The sequence below is a fragment of the Archocentrus centrarchus genome, chromosome 23 (assembly GCF_007364275.1).
Source record: "Archocentrus centrarchus isolate MPI-CPG fArcCen1 chromosome 23, fArcCen1, whole genome shotgun sequence".
Taxonomy (NCBI): domain Eukaryota; kingdom Metazoa; phylum Chordata; class Actinopteri; order Cichliformes; family Cichlidae; genus Archocentrus; species Archocentrus centrarchus.
The window spans coordinates 2,361,653-2,382,937 of NC_044368.1; the positions used below are offsets into that span (position 1 = coordinate 2,361,653).

At 45.8% G+C, this 21,285-nt stretch overlaps 1 protein-coding gene across 2 annotated transcripts; it reads right to left on the bottom strand.

The window, feature by feature from the left end:
• Positions 1 to 1,036: 1,036 nt before the first annotated feature.
• Positions 1,037 to 20,770, bottom strand: cand1 (cullin-associated and neddylation-dissociated 1). 2 transcript variants are annotated; one of them, XM_030720048.1, is made up of 26 exons: positions 20,450 to 20,770; positions 12,149 to 12,224; positions 12,007 to 12,074; positions 11,772 to 11,926; positions 11,494 to 11,617; positions 11,135 to 11,222; positions 10,881 to 11,049; positions 10,695 to 10,800; positions 10,474 to 10,619; positions 10,114 to 10,265; positions 9,843 to 9,983; positions 8,864 to 9,005; positions 8,452 to 8,660; positions 8,195 to 8,363; positions 8,015 to 8,104; positions 7,688 to 7,841; positions 7,373 to 7,610; positions 7,108 to 7,296; positions 6,810 to 6,953; positions 6,008 to 6,143; positions 5,735 to 5,911; positions 5,550 to 5,645; positions 3,856 to 4,025; positions 3,604 to 3,768; positions 3,186 to 3,293; positions 1,037 to 2,340 (listed from the first exon to the last, which is right to left on the bottom strand). In XM_030720048.1, the coding sequence occupies exons 1-26, from the start codon at positions 20,515 to 20,517 to the stop codon at positions 2,116 to 2,118; spliced, it is 3,705 nt and encodes a 1,234-aa protein (XP_030575908.1). In that variant the 5' UTR covers positions 20,518 to 20,770; the 3' UTR covers positions 1,037 to 2,115. The 2 variants fall into 2 exon arrangements, with proteins under 2 accessions (XP_030575908.1, XP_030575909.1); XM_030720049.1 differs by lacking the exons at positions 7,108 to 7,296; positions 7,373 to 7,610 and having other exon boundaries at positions 6,810 to 6,917; positions 7,759 to 7,841.
• Between the last annotated feature and the right edge of the window lie 515 nt (positions 20,771 to 21,285).

Here is a 21,285-nt window from a genome sequence, read left to right on the forward strand (position 1 = left end):
ACCAGCTGACCGAGCGTCACTCCCTTCGTTTGCTCACTAATGAGTTTCTGCCTCATTTAAGTAGCCAATCAGAGCTGAATGCAGCCCTCTGAGAAGGAAGCTGTCTCCTCTGATTCTCACCTTTGGATCTGTGGATGGCATCAACACACCAGGTCGACGGGTGAGAAACTGGAACCCTGCCGGTGAAACACCGAGTGCATGATATCAGCCGGATTCCTGTTTGGGACGCTTCATGTGCATCCGGGGATTATTCCCTTTTTCTGGTCTGAGGTTTTTTTAAAAGCCTGTGAGGCTGAAATCAGGGCACGTGGTGCACAGACAAACTGAACTCTGGCTCCCTCTGCTGCTACTAATCACACTTGGTAAACTGAAAAGACTTGCGGTGGTGCACTCGATAATTTAGGTTATATGGAGGTCTGTGGGTGACGACTGACCACAGGTACCAAACCCAGGCTGCTGGCCGGCTTTGCTGAGGATGAAAACATCATTTTGGGATTCAAGCTGTTACAAAACAGACAGTCAACTACCAGTAGTTTAAAAAATATGAACTGGACCTTGAAAGGGAGGAAATGCATCTATTACATACTAATTTTAATGTTAATTTGACAGTAAAGCAGCTCCAAGTACTGATTTTGGATTTACGCAGCGCTCCGGAGGACAGACGAAGGTTTTGGTGACAGCTGCAGAAAGACTCACGGCTCCAACCGGACCTCCGGAAACACTTTGCTGCTGTCTGCAGCGGATTAAACGTGCAGACTGCTTTTGGTTGCGTTTTCAGACCAGCTGAAAGGTGGAATAAACCGTTTATTTCTATTTTAAAGGACTGTCTAAGGTTTCATCCTCTCTAATGGTTTTCCTGGGCTGTTTGTGGCCCGTAAACTAGAACATCTTTATTCTTCTTTGAATGTTTAATAAGGATTGAAATAATTTTAATAGAAAATATTGATTTTGCCGTTCACGAGTCGTGGAACCATCAGAAAAATCAGCAGCTCTGAAGTTCATCCACATGTAAGACAGAAAAAACCCAGTCGGAGAATGAAGGCAGGCAGAAATGAACCTTTTTATTTTTCCTCGGGCGATTAACAACAGTGGATTGTCCTGACCAGACCGGAATGAACTGGACTGGACCCAGTTTGACTGGATTAAACCAACTAAACGAGACGGTAAAAATCAAACCAGCGCTGACCAGACTAAACCAGCTGGGACCGGTTTGAGGCAGCCAGAGGCTCAACAATGCACAGCTGTTTTTAATACACTTCATTATCACGGCAACAGTCCCTATGGTCCAATCAGGTCTGGTCAGATGAGCCCTGATCCAATAATCCCTCCTCTTTCCTTGCTCGGAGGGGTCAATGGTGGATCTACTGAATCAGGAGGAAACAAAGATGCTGATTGGTCCACAAACAGTAAAATCCCACCCACTGCTCATCTCTCCAAAGCCTCCTATTGGTTGCCTACGTCATTCAAAACAATAAAAAACAAAAAACAAAACAACCAAAAGAAAAAAAAACAAAAAAACAGAGCGAGCCCTTCTCCCATTGGTCACCACAGCCTCAGGCGGGAAAGGCTGTTTTTGTTCCCCCCATCCTCCCATTGGTCAGTTTTGATAGCATGCCAACTGTCAAGTCACTCAGCAGCGGCGAATCAGGTTGCAGTACAGTACCTGTCAAACTTTCTGGAATTACAAAAAAGAAAAGAAAACAAAAACGAGAAGTATGATGATGAACAAGGAGATCAACCAATCAGATGACCTCGCTAGAGAAACAAACAGGAAGTGGGAGGAGCTTCCTAGCCTCATATGGAACTTATTTTTTGTTTTTGTCCTATTTGTCCATGTGTGAGCCATCCGTCCATCCGCTTCCTTTCTCTTCCAACAGCTGATTCAGTGCAATGCATCATGGAACGATCAATTGCTAGGAGAGGGTGTGTCACTACAAGTGTGTGTGTGTGTGTGTGTGTGTGTGTGTGTGTGTATGTGTGTGTGTGTGTGTGTATGTGTGAGAGAATGTGTGTGTCTGCGTCCTGTTGTCATGGAAACATGCTGCAGGGTTAGCGCTCCAGCAGCGGGTGGTGCCGTGTTGCTTCGTGGGAACTTGTTTCAGTCTGTGGGGTTTTTTAGCTGGTGTCCATGGACTCCATGTTGGCGGAGCTGGAGTCTCTCTGGATGGAGTCAAAGATGGCTGCCAACTCCTGATTGGACGAGATCTGAGACTGGAACTCAGACATCAGTGGCGACTTCTCTGCCTCGGGGATGGTGAGCAGCGCGACGACAGCTCGCATCGCAGACCGCTTCAGCTCGTCCTGCTTCTCAAACTCCTGCTTCACTGAGTTCGCCTTCACCTAAAGAGACGACGGAGATGTTGTCACAAAGGGGGCAACTGCAACTCCAGTGATCCCAACACAAGAAAACATCTCAAGATCTGACACAAAGCAAAGGTTCATAACGCTAAGAGGACTTTGAAGCTTTTCCTCAAGTGATTCAGATAAACAAGGATCTTCATTACACGCGCGTGAGTCACGGTGTTCCTCAGGGTACTGAGCTGGGGCCGATACTTTTTACATTATACAGCTGTGGCACGAACCCAGCTTTAAAGTGCAGTCCACAAAAAAGAGGCAGAAAAAGGCTAGCCCTTCTGCCTTCTGTACAGCATGTTTCAACAATCTAGCTGTTGGTTTCAGGTGAAGTTGAAGAATTTGAAGGTAGTCCTTCATTATTCTGTCCACCTTGTGCCTTGCACCAGTACCACTGGCAGCGAAACAGCCCCAGACCACGATGCTACCACCACGACAGTTGGTACAGTGTTTGGCCACAATGATATACCTCTTGCCACTTTGGCCAAACAGCTCAATTTTTGTCTCGTCTGACCATCAAACTTGCACTGGGCACAGCCATTTTGGCGAACTTCACTGGGGTCCTTGGACCCTCCCACTGTTCTGAGTATTGGTCAATCCTGTTTATGCTGCTAAGAGTACCAGCTAACAGTTCAAAGAAATCATTAATCATTCATGCCCATGATGGAAACTTCTGACCACAATTGTATGTGCTGCACTTAACCAGATGAAATTATCTTGGCCCCCAGGAACACCGTGAGGAATCCTGGGACTCATTCTTAGCCAGGATGTGCCCTTCAATGTGCCCATTAAATGAATATGAAGGACACAGTGGATTCAAGGCTTAAAAATACCTTGGTGGTGCAGGTGGCTCTCAGCGGCTCCACCAGTCTGTCCAGTCTTTGAAGAACAGCACTGGGACACAGAGACGACAGTCTAGCCAGCATCAGGAACGTCAGCATCTGCAAACACAGCAGCAGCGATCAGAGCTCGATGGACCTGATGCAGAGCAGCATCTTCACTCCGTATGATTCACACAGGTGGTCTCACCTTATGGTGTTTAATAGCATCACAATCTCAGACATTACCATGGCTCTCAAACTGAAAATGCCCTCCTGATTATTCAGAGGACCATAAATGAAGCCAACTGCTGATACTTTTGAGTTTTAATGGAAGAATTAAATCTGAATTTCATGCAAATCCTAAAGCTTAAAAATACAGTTATCTGCTGTATCTGCCCCCCAGGAACCAGGTCCTGGAGCTCAGCCACACCTTGATGTCGTAGTGGTCCTTCAGACCGTCCTCCACGTGGTTGAGGAAGGTGAAGATGTCAAGTCGGTCCAGGCAGCTGTCCAGCAGAGTGTACATGCACTCGAACGCAGCCTTCCTCAGGTCCAGCCCGTCATCCACCGTGTGTTTGAACGGTCCCATCTCCACCTGCAGAGAGGCGGCACAGCAATCAGACACCCAACCCCATCCACCTGACCTCGCCCACCACCTTCACCCTGCTGCAGGCGTCCTCACCTCTCGGATCAGCTCCTTCCGGACTTTGGTCTCGTTGTAAAGCTGTGGTAGAACCGAGTCCAGCAGCTCGCGGATCAGACTGGGTTTATTGTGGGCGGCGGAGTTAAATGTTACCAAGGCAACGCGACGCACGTTCAAGTCCGGATCCTCCAGCGTCTTCAGGAAATCACCTGAGAACAAAAACAGCCAATCAGAACAGAGACTAAGAGGGGCAAACATTCATTTCTTACCCGTGTTTAATCGATAACCAGAAATACTCACCGATACGACTTCTCAAAGGTCAATTCTCCAAACTAAGACTTTTATGATAAAAACAAACCTGTTTAAGATATTTTATAGTGTTTAACCCTCTGAACTTGTTCGTTTTTACTACCCTTTCAGCTTGTTCGTGGACAAAAATGGCCACTAACAAACAGAGGGCATAATTTTTTACTTTTTTCTTGTTTTTTGATTTTTTTTTTGCACAACGTTCTTAACTAACATCAGTTCTTCACGTAAATATAAAATGTTCATTCCTTTTTTATTTATTAACCCTTCAAATGCCAGCTTGTTTGAACAATGCACTTGTTGGCAAATTACCTCAAAACTGAATACTTTATATATTCTCAGTACTATGGGATTCTCTTGTATTATCAAAAGTACAGCCTGAGATATGTAACTGATTAATAAGAACACTGATTATTATGCATTAATATTTTTTTGCAGGGAAGGCAAAATTGAAAAAACTCCCTTTCAGCTTGTTCGTGGACAAAAATGGCCACCTCATGTTTATATTCAAAAAATGTTCTAAAATTAACATTTTTTAACCAATTTTCACACTTTCACAACTTGATTTTTTAAATTAGCATCAGTCCTTGTCATTAGAACCAAAATTTGATTCAAACTCTAAATTTTAACCTTTTATATCCCAGTTATATCATGTAGTCCTAATAATTTATAAAATGAGAAAATTCGGGTGTGTTGGCCCTGTGACAGGCTGGCGACCTGTTCAGGGTGTACCCTGCCCCTCGCCCTATGACAGCTGGGATAGGCTCCAGCCCCCCCCGCGACCCTGACCAGGATAAGCAGAAGTGAATGGATGGATGGATGGGTGTATGTTTAGATTTTTACAGGTAATCATAATGAGGCTGCAGTCTCAGGGTTGGCTATTTGGACAATATCCTAATAATTCAACCAAGTTCCTATTGGTCAGATAATCCACAGCATTCCTTTCATAAGGAGAAAAATCCTGTAAAATCACCCGACTGTTGGGTTTCAATTTACCAGCCCACCTACGGTCCAACCCTCAGCTGACATGAGCTTCCTTCCTGTGGTCTCTGCCTTAAGGGGCAACAGGAAGCACCAATTTGACAACAAGAAACCAGAAACAGTCCACGACATTTACCAAGCGACAACCTGATGAAATAACCGTGTAAAGCGTGTGGGTCCCGAGTTAAAGCTGGCTGAATTTTGAAGAGACCAATGAGAGCTGAGCTGTTAGACTCAGGAAAACAAATAAGCACATTTTTCAAAATAAAACAGCTCCTGATGGCCCACAGTTGAAAGTCAAGTGTGAAGCTGACAGAACAGCAGAAAAAATTATTTGGAATGATCCTTAACACCTTTTCTGGTTCCACAGGCTGGATGTGTGTGTGTGTGTGTGTGTGTGTGTGTGTGTGTGTGTGTGTGTGTGTGTGTGTGTGTGTGTGTGTTACCTATGCAGTTCTTCAGCAGTGGGTCGATGGGCTGCGGCTGGTCAGAGATGGTGAACTTCACAGCCGTTACCACAGAGCTCCTGGCGTACGACGAACCTACAAACACGCAGAAATCAATAAATCAGTGCTGAAATCGATCTCACGTCCAGCAGCGGCCCGCGTGATCGGCTGAGCGTGTTGGTCACCTGACAGCAGGTATCCTTTGAGGCGGGGCAGCAGCGTCTCGGGGTCGATCAGCGTCAGTTTGCCCAAACACTCGGCCACCACGTTCCTGGTTCCCTCCTCCTGACACTCGCAGTGTTTGAGCAGCAGGGACCACACCGACTCCACGTAGGGCTTCAGCCCGGACACGGACGCCGAGCCTCAACACAAACACACGCGTTAAAACCAAACACACACACACACACACACACAATCATTTATTCACGTAAGAAATGTCTGCGGTATGTTTTCCTCACTGATGATCTCTTTGAGTGAGTGCAGCAGCAGGTACTGCCTCTTAGAGGAGGAGATCTCCTGCAGGACGAAGGGCAGGTACTCCGGGAGGTTCCCCACTGCAATGCTGCCCAACGCATACGAGGCCGCCGACTTCACCTGAGACACCGAGAGGAGGCGGTTTAATCAACAGGAACAGGTAAACAGCTGCAGAAAAGCAGCATCATTTCTTCAGACCACGTCTTTTTTTTTGTGCACCCTCACTTCCAGACTAAAGACCACCACAGGGACCACAGGGACCGATAACACTGAGACTTGAGTCATGCAGTCCTATAATGAACCTCCACCTTTTATACACAGTCTGTGATCTGAACTATGACCTCTACCTCTACTCTCTCTTCTTCCACGTCACGTTTAAGAGTTCATCCTTTGGGTCTTCCCTCAGACTGAACCCCATTCGGACTAACTTCTATCAAACCCGACCCTTTTATTAAAATAATAATGGTGTCTTCAGTCTTTTATATACAGACACGACGGCTCTATGTACACAGCAGAAAGTGAGTGTGGAGTTTCTCTAGACGCTGTGCTAACATACATGCTAACGCTTCCTTGGTCTGTCATGAGAATTAATACGATGTTCAACATTTGTTCCACATGACTCACAGGTCGCTCGTGCCCCACCTGTCATGACCATGCGCCCCACAGTTTGAGAAACACTGATTTAACATAAACAGCCTTTCGAACAGTGTAAGATTGATTTCATTTGCCTCATGAAAATCCTTTTTAAAGTCACGTCTGGCTTCAGATGTCGACAGGTGTACTTACCTCTTCGCTGGAGGAGGAGAAAGCATCCAGAATGACGGTCTTGAGCTCTGGTTGGCCGCTGAGGTCCACGTGGTGTCCGACCTCACCCAATGAGAGCAGAGCGAGGAGCCTGATGGAGTCTGTGGAGCGGCTGTTCTTCACATCCTGTGAGGAACAAAAGATCTCCAAGTCTGGGTTTTTAAACTCTTTTTGCTGCTCGATGTTTATGAAAAGGTCAGGAATTACAAAATGAGCTCAGAGGCTCACTGGCTTTAGCAGAATGAGCTCAGGTACCTGCAGAGAAGGGAATGGGACTCACCTGGATGAACTGTCCCACCACAGCGGGCCCCTCGGTGGGACAGGCTCTGGTCAGAGCGGCGACACACTTGGCGATGGAGCAGTACGCCTGTTTGTGAGGTAGGGCGGCGCTCTGCGAGTAAACGGGGCCGGTCAGCATCCTCAGCAGGTCCATGTAGCCCAGACCGGGAGTGTCTGTGGCCACGAGCGCCTGAACAGGAAGTCACATGGTTAATATGAGCGCTCGTGTCCATTGGACACTCTGAAGGCAAATGGAGCCGCAATACCTGGTAGAAGTCCAGCATGGCAGAAAGCGCACCTCCCTGCAGCAGCGGGGATCGAACCAGCGCAATGAGCTGCTGGAGGATGTTTCCTCCGCTCAGCTGACCCAGTGAGGATGGGTGAGTCACCGCCAGCGTGGACAGGAAGCTCAGCGCCATCTGAGACACGTGCATGTCACTTTCGGAGATCAGAGGCGGCAGCTCAGCCAGGACGGCGTCCACCATCACCGGAGTCACGGCGGAGCTAAAGCACACGAGGAGAGGGTAAGCGTGGAGCGAACCAAGGTGGGCGGGGCTAACACATGCGTGTGTGAGTGCTACCTGTAGTTTCTGAGCAGGATGTCCAGAGCAGCCAGTGTACAGAGCTTCAGGGCTCGCTGGTTCTTGCGGAGGAAGGAGGCAAGGATGGGAACGGCATCGGGAAGAACTGGCCTCAGATCGATTTTCAGCGGCGAACCGGCGATCAGCGTCAGAGCTGCAAGCACACACACAAAAACAGACGTTAAACACTCCCACCTGAGCATTAAACACTTTAATATCTCCAGCATGGTGAACTTTACCCAACAGTTTGTCCTTCAGTTCAATACAGAAGCAGAAAAGGGACAAACTTCCTTTGGGATTTACACCTGATGTGTGGGCGGGGTTTACCTTTCACTGTTGTCAGTCTCGTGATCTCATTCTTGAGGCGTTCCAAGAAGATCAGCAGCGTTCCTGGAAGCTCAGCGGGCAGACGGTCACCTGCACAGGGAAACAGGAAGATACTAGAGCAAGGGACGCTGCGTGACATCACGCCATGCAACTAGCAGGTGGGTGGGCGAGAGGTGTTACCTAGATTACAGATGATCTGCCCCATACAGGAAATGGCTCGTTCTTTCACCTCCTGGTCGATGTCGGCAGCCTTCAGGCGCCTGATGGTGCAGGTGAACAGGTCGTTAATGTAAGGGGAGGGGTCAAAGCTGTCCCCGGACTCCGACTGGCTGTCCAGCGGTCGGATCACCTGGTGGTGACGCAGCACAGGAGGATAAAAATCACCTGTGATAACAAATGTGTTGAAGAAAGTTGGAGGTTGTGAGTTTGACTCCCACCTTGACGAGCTGCTGGGTGACCAGCAGAGCCTCGGAGGTGATCTTGTAAAAGGGGTCTCCCACGCACGCCACCACGGGCGGGACGAGGGCGGGGACGTGGGCGTGGAAGGCATGAGCTGGGTGTGTGACCATGATGACGTGGAGGCAGGCCAAGGCGTCGATTTTCAGGTTGGAGCTGCTCGACTTATCGTTCAGAGAGAAGATGATACCTGCAACACACACACACACACACACGATTACTATACTGCCACTAATAAGACCCAGATAGCTCCACAACATTAACTCTACACCATTTTCCTGCTTCAAATCTGGCCTTTGGGGGGGTGATTCTGCATGACTGGTCTCCTTAGTTATGTAAAGAACTACTTTATTTTGTCACATCCAGGACAAATTCAGCCCATGGTGGCCTTACCTGGTATTAGGACTGGGATGTGCTGAGTCAGGGCTCCTGGGAGGACGTTCACCAGCTCAGTCAGCATGTTGAAGCAACACTGACGGGTTTTGACACTTTTCTCCTTCAGCTGTTTGTGCAGAGCTTTCACGATCATGGGGACCTGGGGGGGGGGGGGGGGGACGTGTTAGAGAAACCGAGGGGACTGCCACAGGTACTTCCTGCTGCCTGCGGTCGGCCACGCAGGATGCTGACGGTTTCCTGTCACCGTGAGAACCAAAGAAATGTTCCTACAAGCTGTGCAGCAGTGACCCCTGCTGGATAGAAACTGCACTGCAGCCACTAAGACATGTTTTGTAATTTCTGAAGGTTGCATGTTGCGAAAAAGTATGTGAAAAGGAAATTTTCTCAGATGTTCTCGTAAAGTAAAATAAAGTTAATATTGTATCTAAGATATATGTTATCATTTGATATACCAATTTTCCTTTCAAATTTATACTATTTTTAATGATGTGATGATCAAGTCTTGCACTTACTTGTTCTCTTTTATGGAAACACCACAGTTGTGTGCAGTTGTTCTCATTATAGATACGATGAGCAGGGAAACAGTAAAATGTTACACGAGAGCAGCGAGTTCATCTCTGAACATCTACTTTTCAGAAGGGTTTCTGTTGTGGATTTTTTAATGAATATAGAAACATGAAGAGTTCAGATGCAAAAACCTAAATCTGCCTGGACACTCTTCTTTTGAAAGAGCTTTTTTTTATTTATCTGGATCTTATGGTAAATTTTAATAATTTTATTTCACAGGCGATGGTGAGGCGCCTTTTTTCAAAAATGTAAAATACAGTAATTTACCTACTTTTTAATAAATATTTTGAACCATCCTTTAAACAGTCAAACAAACAAACAAAAACTTTTCTTCTGTGTGGAGTGCACAAAGAGAAAAGGGCAGCTTATCTCCATCAGCTGTAAGCTCCACCCACAGCAATCACTGTACCTGGCTCTGCAGCATCGTTAGCGGGGTGTCTCCCTGCTCCATGGCGTCTGGATCAGCCAACCAGCTCTGAGCTGGTCTGGTCTGTTTGAGCAGCGACAGGTAGGCGTGGAAAACATCCGCCTTCACATTCTCCTCCCTCTCCTGAACACACACACACACACACACACACACACACACACACACACACACACACACACACAGAGGCAGGTAGGTCAAACATCGAAGTCATCGTTCCCTATCTCAAAGACAAAGGCCGACTGAATGAAAATACCTTGAAGCGGCAGACGAGCGCAGGAGACACGGAGCGGTAAAACTCCGGCAGCATCTCGTGACGGGTTGAGACTACGGCGTCCAAACATTTGGCCGCCGCCCTCCGAACCTTCCAGCTCATGTCGTCGTCGTCACTGTACTCATCATCACTGCCTGGAAGAGAAATAAAGAGATGACATCACCGATTGGTTTCTTACTTACTTGCAAAGTTTCTGCCTTTTCACAGATTAATTTCTGTGTGGTTTAATTTTTGTTTGGGGATTTCAGTTGATTTGAAGTGGGCGGTGTCACATGACTCCAAAGCAGCAAAGTATTTCATTCACCAGTCACAGCCAGGATTTGAAGCTGATAAATTCAGTACCTTGGTAGTCTTCGTCGTTCTGCTCTGCGTCCATGGCGTTGTCATCCTCGTCTTCGTCATCAAAGTTGTAGTTGGGGTCATAGGTCAGGTAGCGCAGGCAGATGGAGATGACAGTGGGTACGTGCGGGTAAACCTCTTTGGGACACCTGAGAAGAAATAAAAACAGTGAGAACACGACACGCCGTCACACCTGCAGATCCTGCAGTTTATGTCTGTACTACCTCCTGACGAAGGACTCGAAGGCCTGGATGCAGTACTCTCTGAGCTCGTCATCGTCCACGTTACAAAACTTCACGACCAGAGGGATGATCTTCTCCAGGTACTCTCCTGTAACAGACAGACAGGAGGTCAGAGGTCCGGGAGGTTTGTCTAAAAAGCAGACACAGTGATGAGGCTGGGCGTCTCACCGATCCTGTGCCCGGCCTGTCTGCTGATGGCCGCCGTGCACTGGATGTATGTCCTGGTGGTCGACATGTTGTCGTTCCTCCCCAGCTCGGTCAGGAGGTGCTCGATCAGATCGATGAAGACCAGATTCCCGCAGGACATCACCAGGTGGCCCAGAGCCATGATGGTCCTCTGAAAAACCCAAATAACGATGAGTAAAAACTAAAACAGCTTCAAGAAAGTCAGAAACTTAAAAGGTTAAAAGGGCGGGATGCACCTTTCTGACAGCCAATCGAGGAGAGGTGAGCTGAGGGAGCAGACAGCTGAGGATGGAGGGATGGAAATTCACCAGCAGACCTCCCTGTCTGCAAAGAGAGAAACAGAGAAGCTCAAAACTTAAGTTCCTGCTGTTTTTCACGGGAAGTCTGTCCCAGTCATTGCCAGCCATCGGCGACAATTTACTATTTTGCACTGTATTTTAGTAATCATTTTTATCACTCATATTTTTATTATTTTATTATTTATTGTCTGAGGCACCTAAAAGGAATGCATTTTAAATTTCGTTGTGCAACTTCTGTGTACAATGACAATAAAGATTCTGATTCTGATTCTGATTCTACCCAAACAACTCCGTACCTGCAGAGCATGTCGGCCATGATGTCGAGCGCCTCCAGCTGCACTGACACGTCTTCCTGTTTGGCGATGGCGCTCGTCAGACGACCTGTTATCTTCTTACAAACGCTGGCAGCTAAAGCAGAGCCTGAGATGGAGACGGGAGGCGAACGGGAAGGTGAAAAAAGGATAAATGAATTGTTTCAGCCATTTTCCCAAAACTCTCAAAGAAAACAGACTGTTTTAATATTCCTGCTTTGGTATATTTGTGGTTCTAATTGCAGTAATAGTAGTATTTTTACCACTGGAGGCCGGAGGTAGCTCTCCGATGACGGTTTTGAGTCCGATGGAGGAAATGTCTCTGAGCTGCTCTTTGTCTGACAGCATGTTGGTGCACAGAGTGTCCACGATCGTCTCCACCTGGTACTCCTTCACCTTACTGACCAGAGGGCCCAGGCTGACGAAACAAACGCGCCCACAGTTAGACCAACAGAAAGAGGATCAAACAGGAAGTAAGAAGTTAAAAGAAGAAATTACCATTTGACGGCCAAGTTCTGAACTTCTCCATTCTTGTCTTCTAACAGTTTAAGAATCATCCTCACCACCTGTTAATCAAATTATCAGCAAATTATAATCAATTCTCAGACTGAAGCATCAGTGCGAGGTCGTGTTTACGGACCTTCCTCTCGCTGTCATCGTCCAGTTTGATCGAGTCTTTCTGTAGCTCCGTCATCAGGTCGTTAGTTGCCATAAATCTGGAAACAGCAAACAAATGAATTAACAGGTCGGAGTGTGTGATGATTAAACACACCAGTGGATCAGTCATTTTACAGCTGGGCAGTCTGTGCGATCAATTTGAAAAAGTCTTGACTGAAATCTCAGAAAATTTAATCAGTTTTTTGAGTTTTTATAGTTTGGGGTAAAGCGAGGCATTCAGGAAAGGATGGACACGGCAAGACGGCAACAAAGATTTATTTTTCCTCTGTTCTGCTAGATGTGAACAGTGCACGTGCATATTTAAGACTCAAAGCGGACACTCATCAGTCCACATTCTTCTTAAAGTGGTTTCATGTCAGACAATCTCCATGAAACAACTCATTTTTAGATCAAACCCCCGTAAGGCTGAGCCGCGCCTGTTTGCTAGACGATATAAAAGATCTCAATGAGCCCAGTTTAACACAAAGTCAGATGTCAGTCTGTCCAGTTAGGAAGCAGAAACCACTGTGGATCCATTTCACCTGCACAGGTGCAAATCAAAGTGACAAGAGGTGCCCGAAGAGGTCACAAGACAAACCCCAACAAGGTAAAGGTTTAGCAGGTGGTGGCCACAGACCCTTCCTCTCTCCATATCCCTCTGCACTGTCGGCAGCATGAGATGGTACCTGCAGCCCACTCAGGTAGTCCAGCTCCTCCAGGATGGCTGACGGTTGGCCATGTCTCCCGGCACAGTCTCAGGAGTGTGCAGGAGATACCAGGAGACAAGAAGGGAAAGCTGGACAGGGCCATCAGCAGCAGCACCAGTATCTGCTGCTTTGTGTGAGGAGGAAAAGGAAGAGCACTGCCAGAGCTGCAAAATGACCTCCAGCAGCTACTCGTGCACGTTTCTGACCAAACTGTGAGCCAGACTTCATGCAGGTGGCACGAAAGCCACGAGGGTGTTGGACCTGGACTCACAGCTCAGCACTGTGCAGCATGCCTTGCAGGTCCTCCACTGAACCCCATCTCTTCACAGATGACAGCAGGTTTAAGCTGAGCACATGTGACAGGTGTGAAAGAGCCTGGAGACGCTGTAGTGAGTGCTTTGGCAGTAGGTCAGTGATGGTCTGAGGATGCATATCCTTGGAGGGTCACAGACCTGCACATGCTAGCCAGCTGAACCCTGGCTGCTGTTGGGTACCAGGATGAAGTCCTCAGACCTGCTGTCAGACCTCATGCTGGTGCAGACAATGATGCCCTCCTTTCATTTCCACATCTGCCTGCACATCATAGTAATGAAAATTACATATTTAATCAGATACTGAGCTCATCGTTCAGAGATGCATCTCCTATATTCAAGTTTTAGCCTTTAAGCTCCTCAAATGTGCATCAACCAAAGTCCTGAGTGTGTTATTCAAACATGCTGACCTCTGTCTAAAGTGCTTTTATATAAACGGGAAGAAGGAAAGTGGAAAATAAATAAAATGATGTAAGACGGTCTCTTCTGTCTGAGCTCCATCCTTCTAAAGAGAGCACGGTAAAAATAATCTCGAGGATGACAAACGAGCCGTTTCAGGACACTTTTATTAACTTCTTTAAATGGATCAGTTTTTGCTGCAGATCCAAATCCTTTAATGCCAAATGAAATGTGCTGTCAGAGTCCGCCCCAATACGCCGACTTCCTCCGAGACTCAGCCGGCGTACATTAAACCGACACATTTAATTCCGATATACATTCATACAGCCCAAATACAGAGGACCAAAGCTGCCAACATCAGAGATAAACACACGTATAGGTTTTATTTTTTATTGTATTAATGAACTAATTAATTAATAACACAGGATGATTAAAGACACAGGTGGGTGAGACATTATACAGCTGGGGAGACTGTGTGATCAATTTTTAAAGTAAGACTTCTGCTTCAGACCTGACTGGAGTTACAGTCTTGGCTGAAAATGTAACCAGTTTGAGTTTTTACAGTTTGGGGTAAAACGTCAGCAAAGAAAGGACGAGTCGAACCACATTCTTAAAGTGGCTCCACGTCAGTTTGTTCTCCAACAGTCTACACCAAACAGCTCACATGAAGCTTGAATGGACCCTTTATGCAACATGCCTCATTCACACATGCATTCATACAAGCATTGTTTTGCTACACTCGTACAACTAAGTGCTTTCAATCCACCATTCAAACACAATCAAACTCCAACAAACACACCAGCTGTAGATGTTCATGAGAAACTGCTCAAAAATAAACCACTGGCATATTGAAATAATAATGCTCCTCAAATAAATTAATCTTTTTATCCTCTGTAACAAAACACTCACAGCTGTGCTATTAAAATGTAAAGAGAAAAGATACAGAGCAAAAACAGCAAACGGCTGAGTTATTCTTTAAATAGCCAGTCTGCAGTGAAGTAGACTTCACCAAAGTACTTCCTCCTGTGTGTACTCCTGTACATCTAGTACTCTGTGCACATAACAAAACATGTAAACAGACTGAATAAACTTCCATCCTTCAGTCAGCAGGATTTTAGCCAGCTCAGTAAATCCATGGACATATGCACTGACGTATCACAGCAACGGGACCACCAGCTCAAAGCGGCGTCTGCGTATCTGCCGGCTGCATCACGAACACACCAAAAAGACCCACTTCTGCTATTGAGGTCACATGACTTACAGTACAAACCAACTTCTGCTATGGAGTGGCTGTATGGAGCGTCCTCTTGCCTGCAGCCAGGGACTCTTTGGGGTTTGGGCGATGCCAAAGCGTACGAACGGACGCAGTACGAAGGCTTTATGTACACAAAACATCGCGACAGCGGAGGATTTCAGGTTAACAAAACTCTCCGAAAGTTGCAGACGTCACTGGAAAAAGTCGCTACATTTGTCACTAGTCACTTTTTGGGGGAAAAAAGTCACTAGTGGGGTCTGAAAAGCTGCTAAATCTAGCAACAAAGCTGCTAAGTTGGCAACACTGCAATCCTGTCACTTCCTGCATGATTTACAGGTGAAGCGGTGAGGGAGAGAGGCGGGGCAGTGAGAAGGTGTGCAGACACAAACTGGGAGAAGAGAAAGGAGAACCGGTGGCTCTACAAGTATGATTGTAACGCGACACTATATCGATATAAACGATATCGTCTCATCTTTTATCGCGTATGAAAATATATCAATATTTCTTAAAAACTCGATATACTGCCCAGTTCTACTCCTGAGCCACAGCCATCTTTTCTATTTTAGCCATTAATGTATTTAGCCAAATACGCAGAATACTAAATTCAAACAGAAAACTGAACATTATGCTGAAAAACAAACAAATGTTAATAATGAAGCAAAAAATCCACCCAAGATTATGGAATATACTAAATGTGGGCAGTCATCAATTTATAAAACAAATAAAGTAAATAAATACAAAAGCAAATAAACGGAGCAATTACAACAGGACCTTTGCACGTTTCGTGCTTGGGCCTTAATTAAACGTGATATTTAACTACATTCATTTTTAAATTCATTAACACCTATTCTTCCCCCATGTAACCTTAATGGTACATGTAATATAATATTCAAGTATTCTTTTAGTCAGTCAGTCAATTTTATATGATTTTTTGGCAGTTTCGGCCCTCCGTATGGAGCAGCTTTGTGTTCTTAAACATGCTGTGAACATACCACCAGCAAACATTTGTAAAATAAATAAAAAGTGCTTCCTGCCCTGCAGACTGTAAAAATGCTCAGATCGGGACAGAAACTGCTCCTCCAGCTCGGTTTGTTCGGGGTCAGCAGCAATTTTTACACCAATTGGAGGCGAAAATGACAACTTCCACGATATCGAGGATTTCTTGTTCCGAGAGGGCGGCCGTCAGAGGCGATAAAACCGATGATCTGTGCTGCCAGCTTGCGATCGTCCCCGAGCAGCTGACACAAAGAGGACCAGGCTGCTCTGAATTTCAAGTTAAACATGAGCTCCTTTTATTGGTTAAACAGTCTGAGCCGAACTGCTCTGTGCCACTTTCTCCAAAGCTTCTCACACACAGATTAACACGGCTGAAATAATGAGCACCACGGGTCATTTTCCACTACAAAAATCCAACACTATCAGGCCTTAAAATTTCCAGCCCAAAGATGTTAAATTGAAGGGAAATAAAGACCACAGATAAACCTAAAGCATCATTTTATGTTTAAAATGCTTTTATTGTGATTTTCTGTAACATCTTTCTTGCCCCAGTGGTAGATTTTTACATTAAGAGGCTTCAGACTGCTCTAAACTCTCTTTTAGCCAGCTTTTACCTACTCTTGGATCAGCATGATGTCACAGAGAGCGCATAAAGGACAGAAGCCCCGCCCACTTGCTGGCTGTAAATGCTGTTTAAAGTTTTAAAGGGGGAGGAGCTAAAACAGCTTGTTTCAGTCAGCGAATGAACTGAGGAGCTGGACCGAGGCCCAGGATAAAACAGACTAGGATTATTTTGAATTCTGAGTCATGCAAAGCTGCTCTAGTGCAGTCCAGGTATAAAAATATGGAGGTTGGCTTAACTTTGAAAGAAGAAAACTCTGAGCTGCTGAACTGAGATCAGCAACTCTGAGTTTCCTGCTCCTGAACAACTGATCAGTTATCTCAATCAGAGAAAGAAAACCATCAATGGAGCGCTGATACCATGGCAACGGGTACATAACGAGCAGAGCCTCCATTTTAATCCAGAGGACCGAAGACGCGTCAGTGCTGACTGTGATATTTATCTTTAACTCAGGAGGGAAGAAAAGTATCATTTTAATCAGCTGTATCCACTCTGTCATCAATCAACATATATCATTTTTTTGGTCCCACTTTAATTTTCATTAGATGAAGCTGGAATACTAATTTTATGAGATTTTTTAAAATCTAATTATTCAGCTGTAACCTGACAGAAACTGAAGATAAAAATGTGGAGAAACGATCAGAGATCAGTGAGGGACCTGTGAGATTAGACAGCAGACCCCGGGGGCAGACCTGCCCTCAGGTCAGCTTTTATTCACAGTTTATGACCATTTTGTTTTTTCAGTAATTACTCAGTAAAAATCTAATCTCCTGATGGGATGTAACAACCTCACTTTATCTTTGAATAGATGATTACATTATTTCTGCCATTACTGGATAAAATGCTGAATGAGACTGACAGAAAAAGTCTGCTTTAATGTTCCCAGTGTGAGCATTTATAATCTGATCTCATGTCAGCCGGCCCTCTGACCATTATGTAACTTTTAGCATTAACAGCTGTCACTGTTTTACATGGTGCGCTGATCTGTTACGGAGCCTGTGATCCTCTGGGTGGATTCTGGGTCGACCCACTGAGACCGATTTAGGTGATTTTCAGTGGAATATGTCGAGGTTCAGACTCAACTTCAGACACTGAATCTGTGAACACATTTCACCGTGAAATGTAATCAGATTACAATCAGACTGCCTGCAGCTGATTTTAAAAAGTCACTTACAAATACTGTGGGAGTGGCGCAGTGGGTAGGCGCTCGCCTTGCAGCCGGAAGGTTGCAGGTTCGAGCCCCTGTCCCTGCGTTGTGTCCTTGGGCAAGACACTTAAACCACATTGCCTAACGGCAGCGCCGGTCTCTGGTTGCATGACCACAGATGCTCATCTCTGGACGAGTGATCTGGAACCATCATTTCATTGTGTGCCTTGTGCGCACAATGACAACGAGTTGAATCTAACATTTAGTTCAGTTTTAGAGTCTTAAAGTTATTTCAGCCTCATCTCCAAAATCTAACTGTGACAGACATTTCTCCATCAGTGTGACCAATTACACCGCAACAGACGACTGATCACAGATCAGTGTGTTCTGTGTCTAACGCTTTATACAGATGAGTTTGATTCCTTTAGAAACGGTAAGTGTTTCAGAGGAAGTGTCTGACAGTCAGACAGCATTACTGTCCATACAGTCACAGAGTTAGGAAGACAGAGACTAAGTTGATTTTATTCTGAGCTGATTATAAATCAGTGATGTGATTGCCGTCTCCATCCTTACGCTGATGAGTGAATGACTGTAAAATGTTAAGTACAAAAACTACCTACTGTCTAACTGGGATTTTAGTGTTTGCAAAGCATAAACCTATGCAGATTAATTCGCTCCGCTCTGACAGCAACCTTATGAATGAGGAAATGAATCGGCGTGTCAGCTGGTGTAGGTGCAGCAGGAGGGGCGGAGTCAGAGAGAAACTCAGTTTCTGCCAACGAGCAGGTTAGGTTCACAGGGTCTGTTACCATGGTAACTGACTCGGAGTTGAAGTTAAACAGGAAACCCGAGTTTCCCTCAGCTCAGGATTAACAAACTCACAGTTTTAGCTGAAACTGATCCTGGAACAGGGCCCTGATGATGTTCTTCTTTCTGTCTGAATTGTTATCTGTCGCATCAATTTATAAACTCCGTTTTTCAAAAACTCCCAAATAAATGAACTCATTACACATTCTTCCTCGTCTGGCACTAACGGACCTCCTATCAGATATTTCATCTACCATCACTGTTTGGTAGACGCCATGAGCTGCAGATAATCAATACAAACTGTGTGACTTCAGTCTGCCTGTTAATAAACTCATTTATCTGGAGCTCCAGTTCAGGCTGTGCCTGCACAATTTCAATTTCATCTGCTGATTATTCTGAAGATGAATCGATTAAACATTATGAAAAAAAAACGCAACAGAAAACAGTGAAATAGAGCAATTACAACACAGAGTCTTTTTACTGAGCTCCCCTTTGTTTTTCTTATACTGTCATTTACATCTGTAGGCTTGAATCCTGAGAATGACCCATGCTGGGGAAAAATGCAGAAAGCACTGAGTTTAAAAAGCAGAAACTGTTTCTAATGTGACCCTGAAATGATGAAGAGGAGGTTCACCAAGAGGTTCCTTGGTTGGTTTCACTCTTACCTTCTACAAATAGCCTACTCAGTCTCCATCATCTAAGCTCACACCTGTGGTGTACCACAGGGCTCAATTATAGATCCCGTTTTATTTCCTATATACATGTCTCCTCAAAGATGTTTTAAAAACACACTAATGCTCATATTAAACATCTTCATAGCTTCAAATAATAAGGTGTGATCTGCTATGACACGTGTCAAAATTTAAGGCCCAATCAGAGCTGACTTCTTTAACTCCACCCACCTGTCTTTCCCCTTCATAACAGCTGTACAGGGAGTACTTTTTTACCTTTGACTCACTTGCTTAAAATTATATTATAGCTTAAAGAGTGCATTATTAGAGGGGGTGACCTCTGCTAGCTGTCAGCTGTCTGAACTGGACTTCTGAACTGCGTTTGTGCTGTTGGAGCCTTTTTAATGATCTGAACAATGAGAATGTCCAAGAAGTCTGAACTCCAGTTTGGTGAGTGAAACTCGAGGACTTAGTTTGGACATTAATTAGCAGGTATGATAACCTGTACAGCGCATGGATACAGCGTCCTTGTTTCCAAATGTGGTTGCTCCTGGCTACACAAAAACAAACACGGTAACCAAAGGGTGCCACTACTCTGGCCACAGCCATCTTTTAAATACAGGTCCCAAGTGCTGGTTGGCCCCTCAGTAGGCTTCCAGAAGCTAACCACTCAGAGGAAAGCAATGGGTCATTCTCTACTCATCCCAGAAGCCCTGCAGACCTGCTTTTCAAACTTTCTACATGAAACAAGCCGTTTTCTGTTTCACTGTCTGAAACAAGCTGTTTTAGATGAGCTAAAGCAGCTTGTTTCAGCCAGGATGACCTGCGGGGCTGGAGCGAGGCCCAGTATGAGCCAAATCAGGCTTATTTTGAACTGTGGATCATGCAGAGCTGCTCTGCCACAGTCCTAAAACACAAACACAGAGCTGGGATCATAATAAGCCGCCTTTAACGCTGATGTGCGCGCAGGACTGTCGGTCCGACCTGCTCCGTCTGTTTACCGGCGCCACCACACCCCCGTTAGCCGCAGCGACACTTCGCGTTAAACCAGCCGGGTTCCCGCCAGAACTCCCCGCTAGCTTAGGTGCTCCAGTCATATGCTGATCCACAGCAAACAGTGCCGTTACTCATGCTCAGCTAGCCTGCGGATTGACATAAGTTACTGCTAACCCGTTAGCATGCAGGCTAGCCGCTAATGCTAACAGCTAACCGCGGATGTGACGATGATCAGACAGGTGGCAGGCTAGCCGTTAGCCTAAGAGCGACAGGCCCGGCGCAGCAAACCGCTGCTTTCAGCGCGAAATAAAAACCCCTCGCTGCGATAAACGGCAGCGTACGGCCGGTGCCCTCCACCCGGGCTGTGTTTTACCTGAAATCCTTGTCGCTCGAGGTCATTTTCTCCAGCAGGTTGGAGATGTGGTACGAGGCGCTCGCCATGTTGGTACTATTAGCCTCCTGCTAGCAGAGTGCGCTGGGTGAGGGTGTTCGGGCTGCGGGCTCTGGCTGTCTCTGGGTGGCTGTGTGACCGCCCTGCTCGGATGATTTCGGGGGTAAAGAGTGTATTTCTACTCTTCTTCCTCTTCTTCCACCTTCCTCTTCAGCTACAGCGACTGTCGCATCCCGGTGCGACCAGTTTGGTGTGTTTGAATGGAGCTCCCGTTCTCTCCGCAGAGGGGCGGGGTTAGCAGCGCTGGACGATGCGGGGTCGAAGGTCACAGTTTCACCAATTTTTCCGTCCGTTTCTCAGAATACTCATAAAAAGCAGTTTCCACCCAAATAATAGAAAAATCAGCAAAAATAAAACATAACAAATTCACCTGAGTCAAAAGTCTGAAATAAAACGACTCATTGCAAAGTCTCAAAGTCATAGTATTGAAGTTTTTCTTCTCATTTTCACAAAGATCAAATGGAAATTAGTTTAAGAAGTTTTATTGCGACGTGCACAGTAAAACTAGCAATTTTCAGGGATAAAAGGTGCAAAACAAAAAAGAGTTAAATAGACCTCAGTTTTTAAAAAAATGAAAATGGAAGGAGCAGAGGTAGTAGAGATACCTGGGGTAACAGACAGTGCACAAGAGGGGTGAAGAAGAGAGTGCAGGGAGGGTAGATTGGGTGGAGGTGACTGTCATGTGATTAGTGACAGAAGGATAGTAGCAAGAGTGAAAGGGAACATTAGTGAGATGGTAGTGAGGCCTGCTATGATGG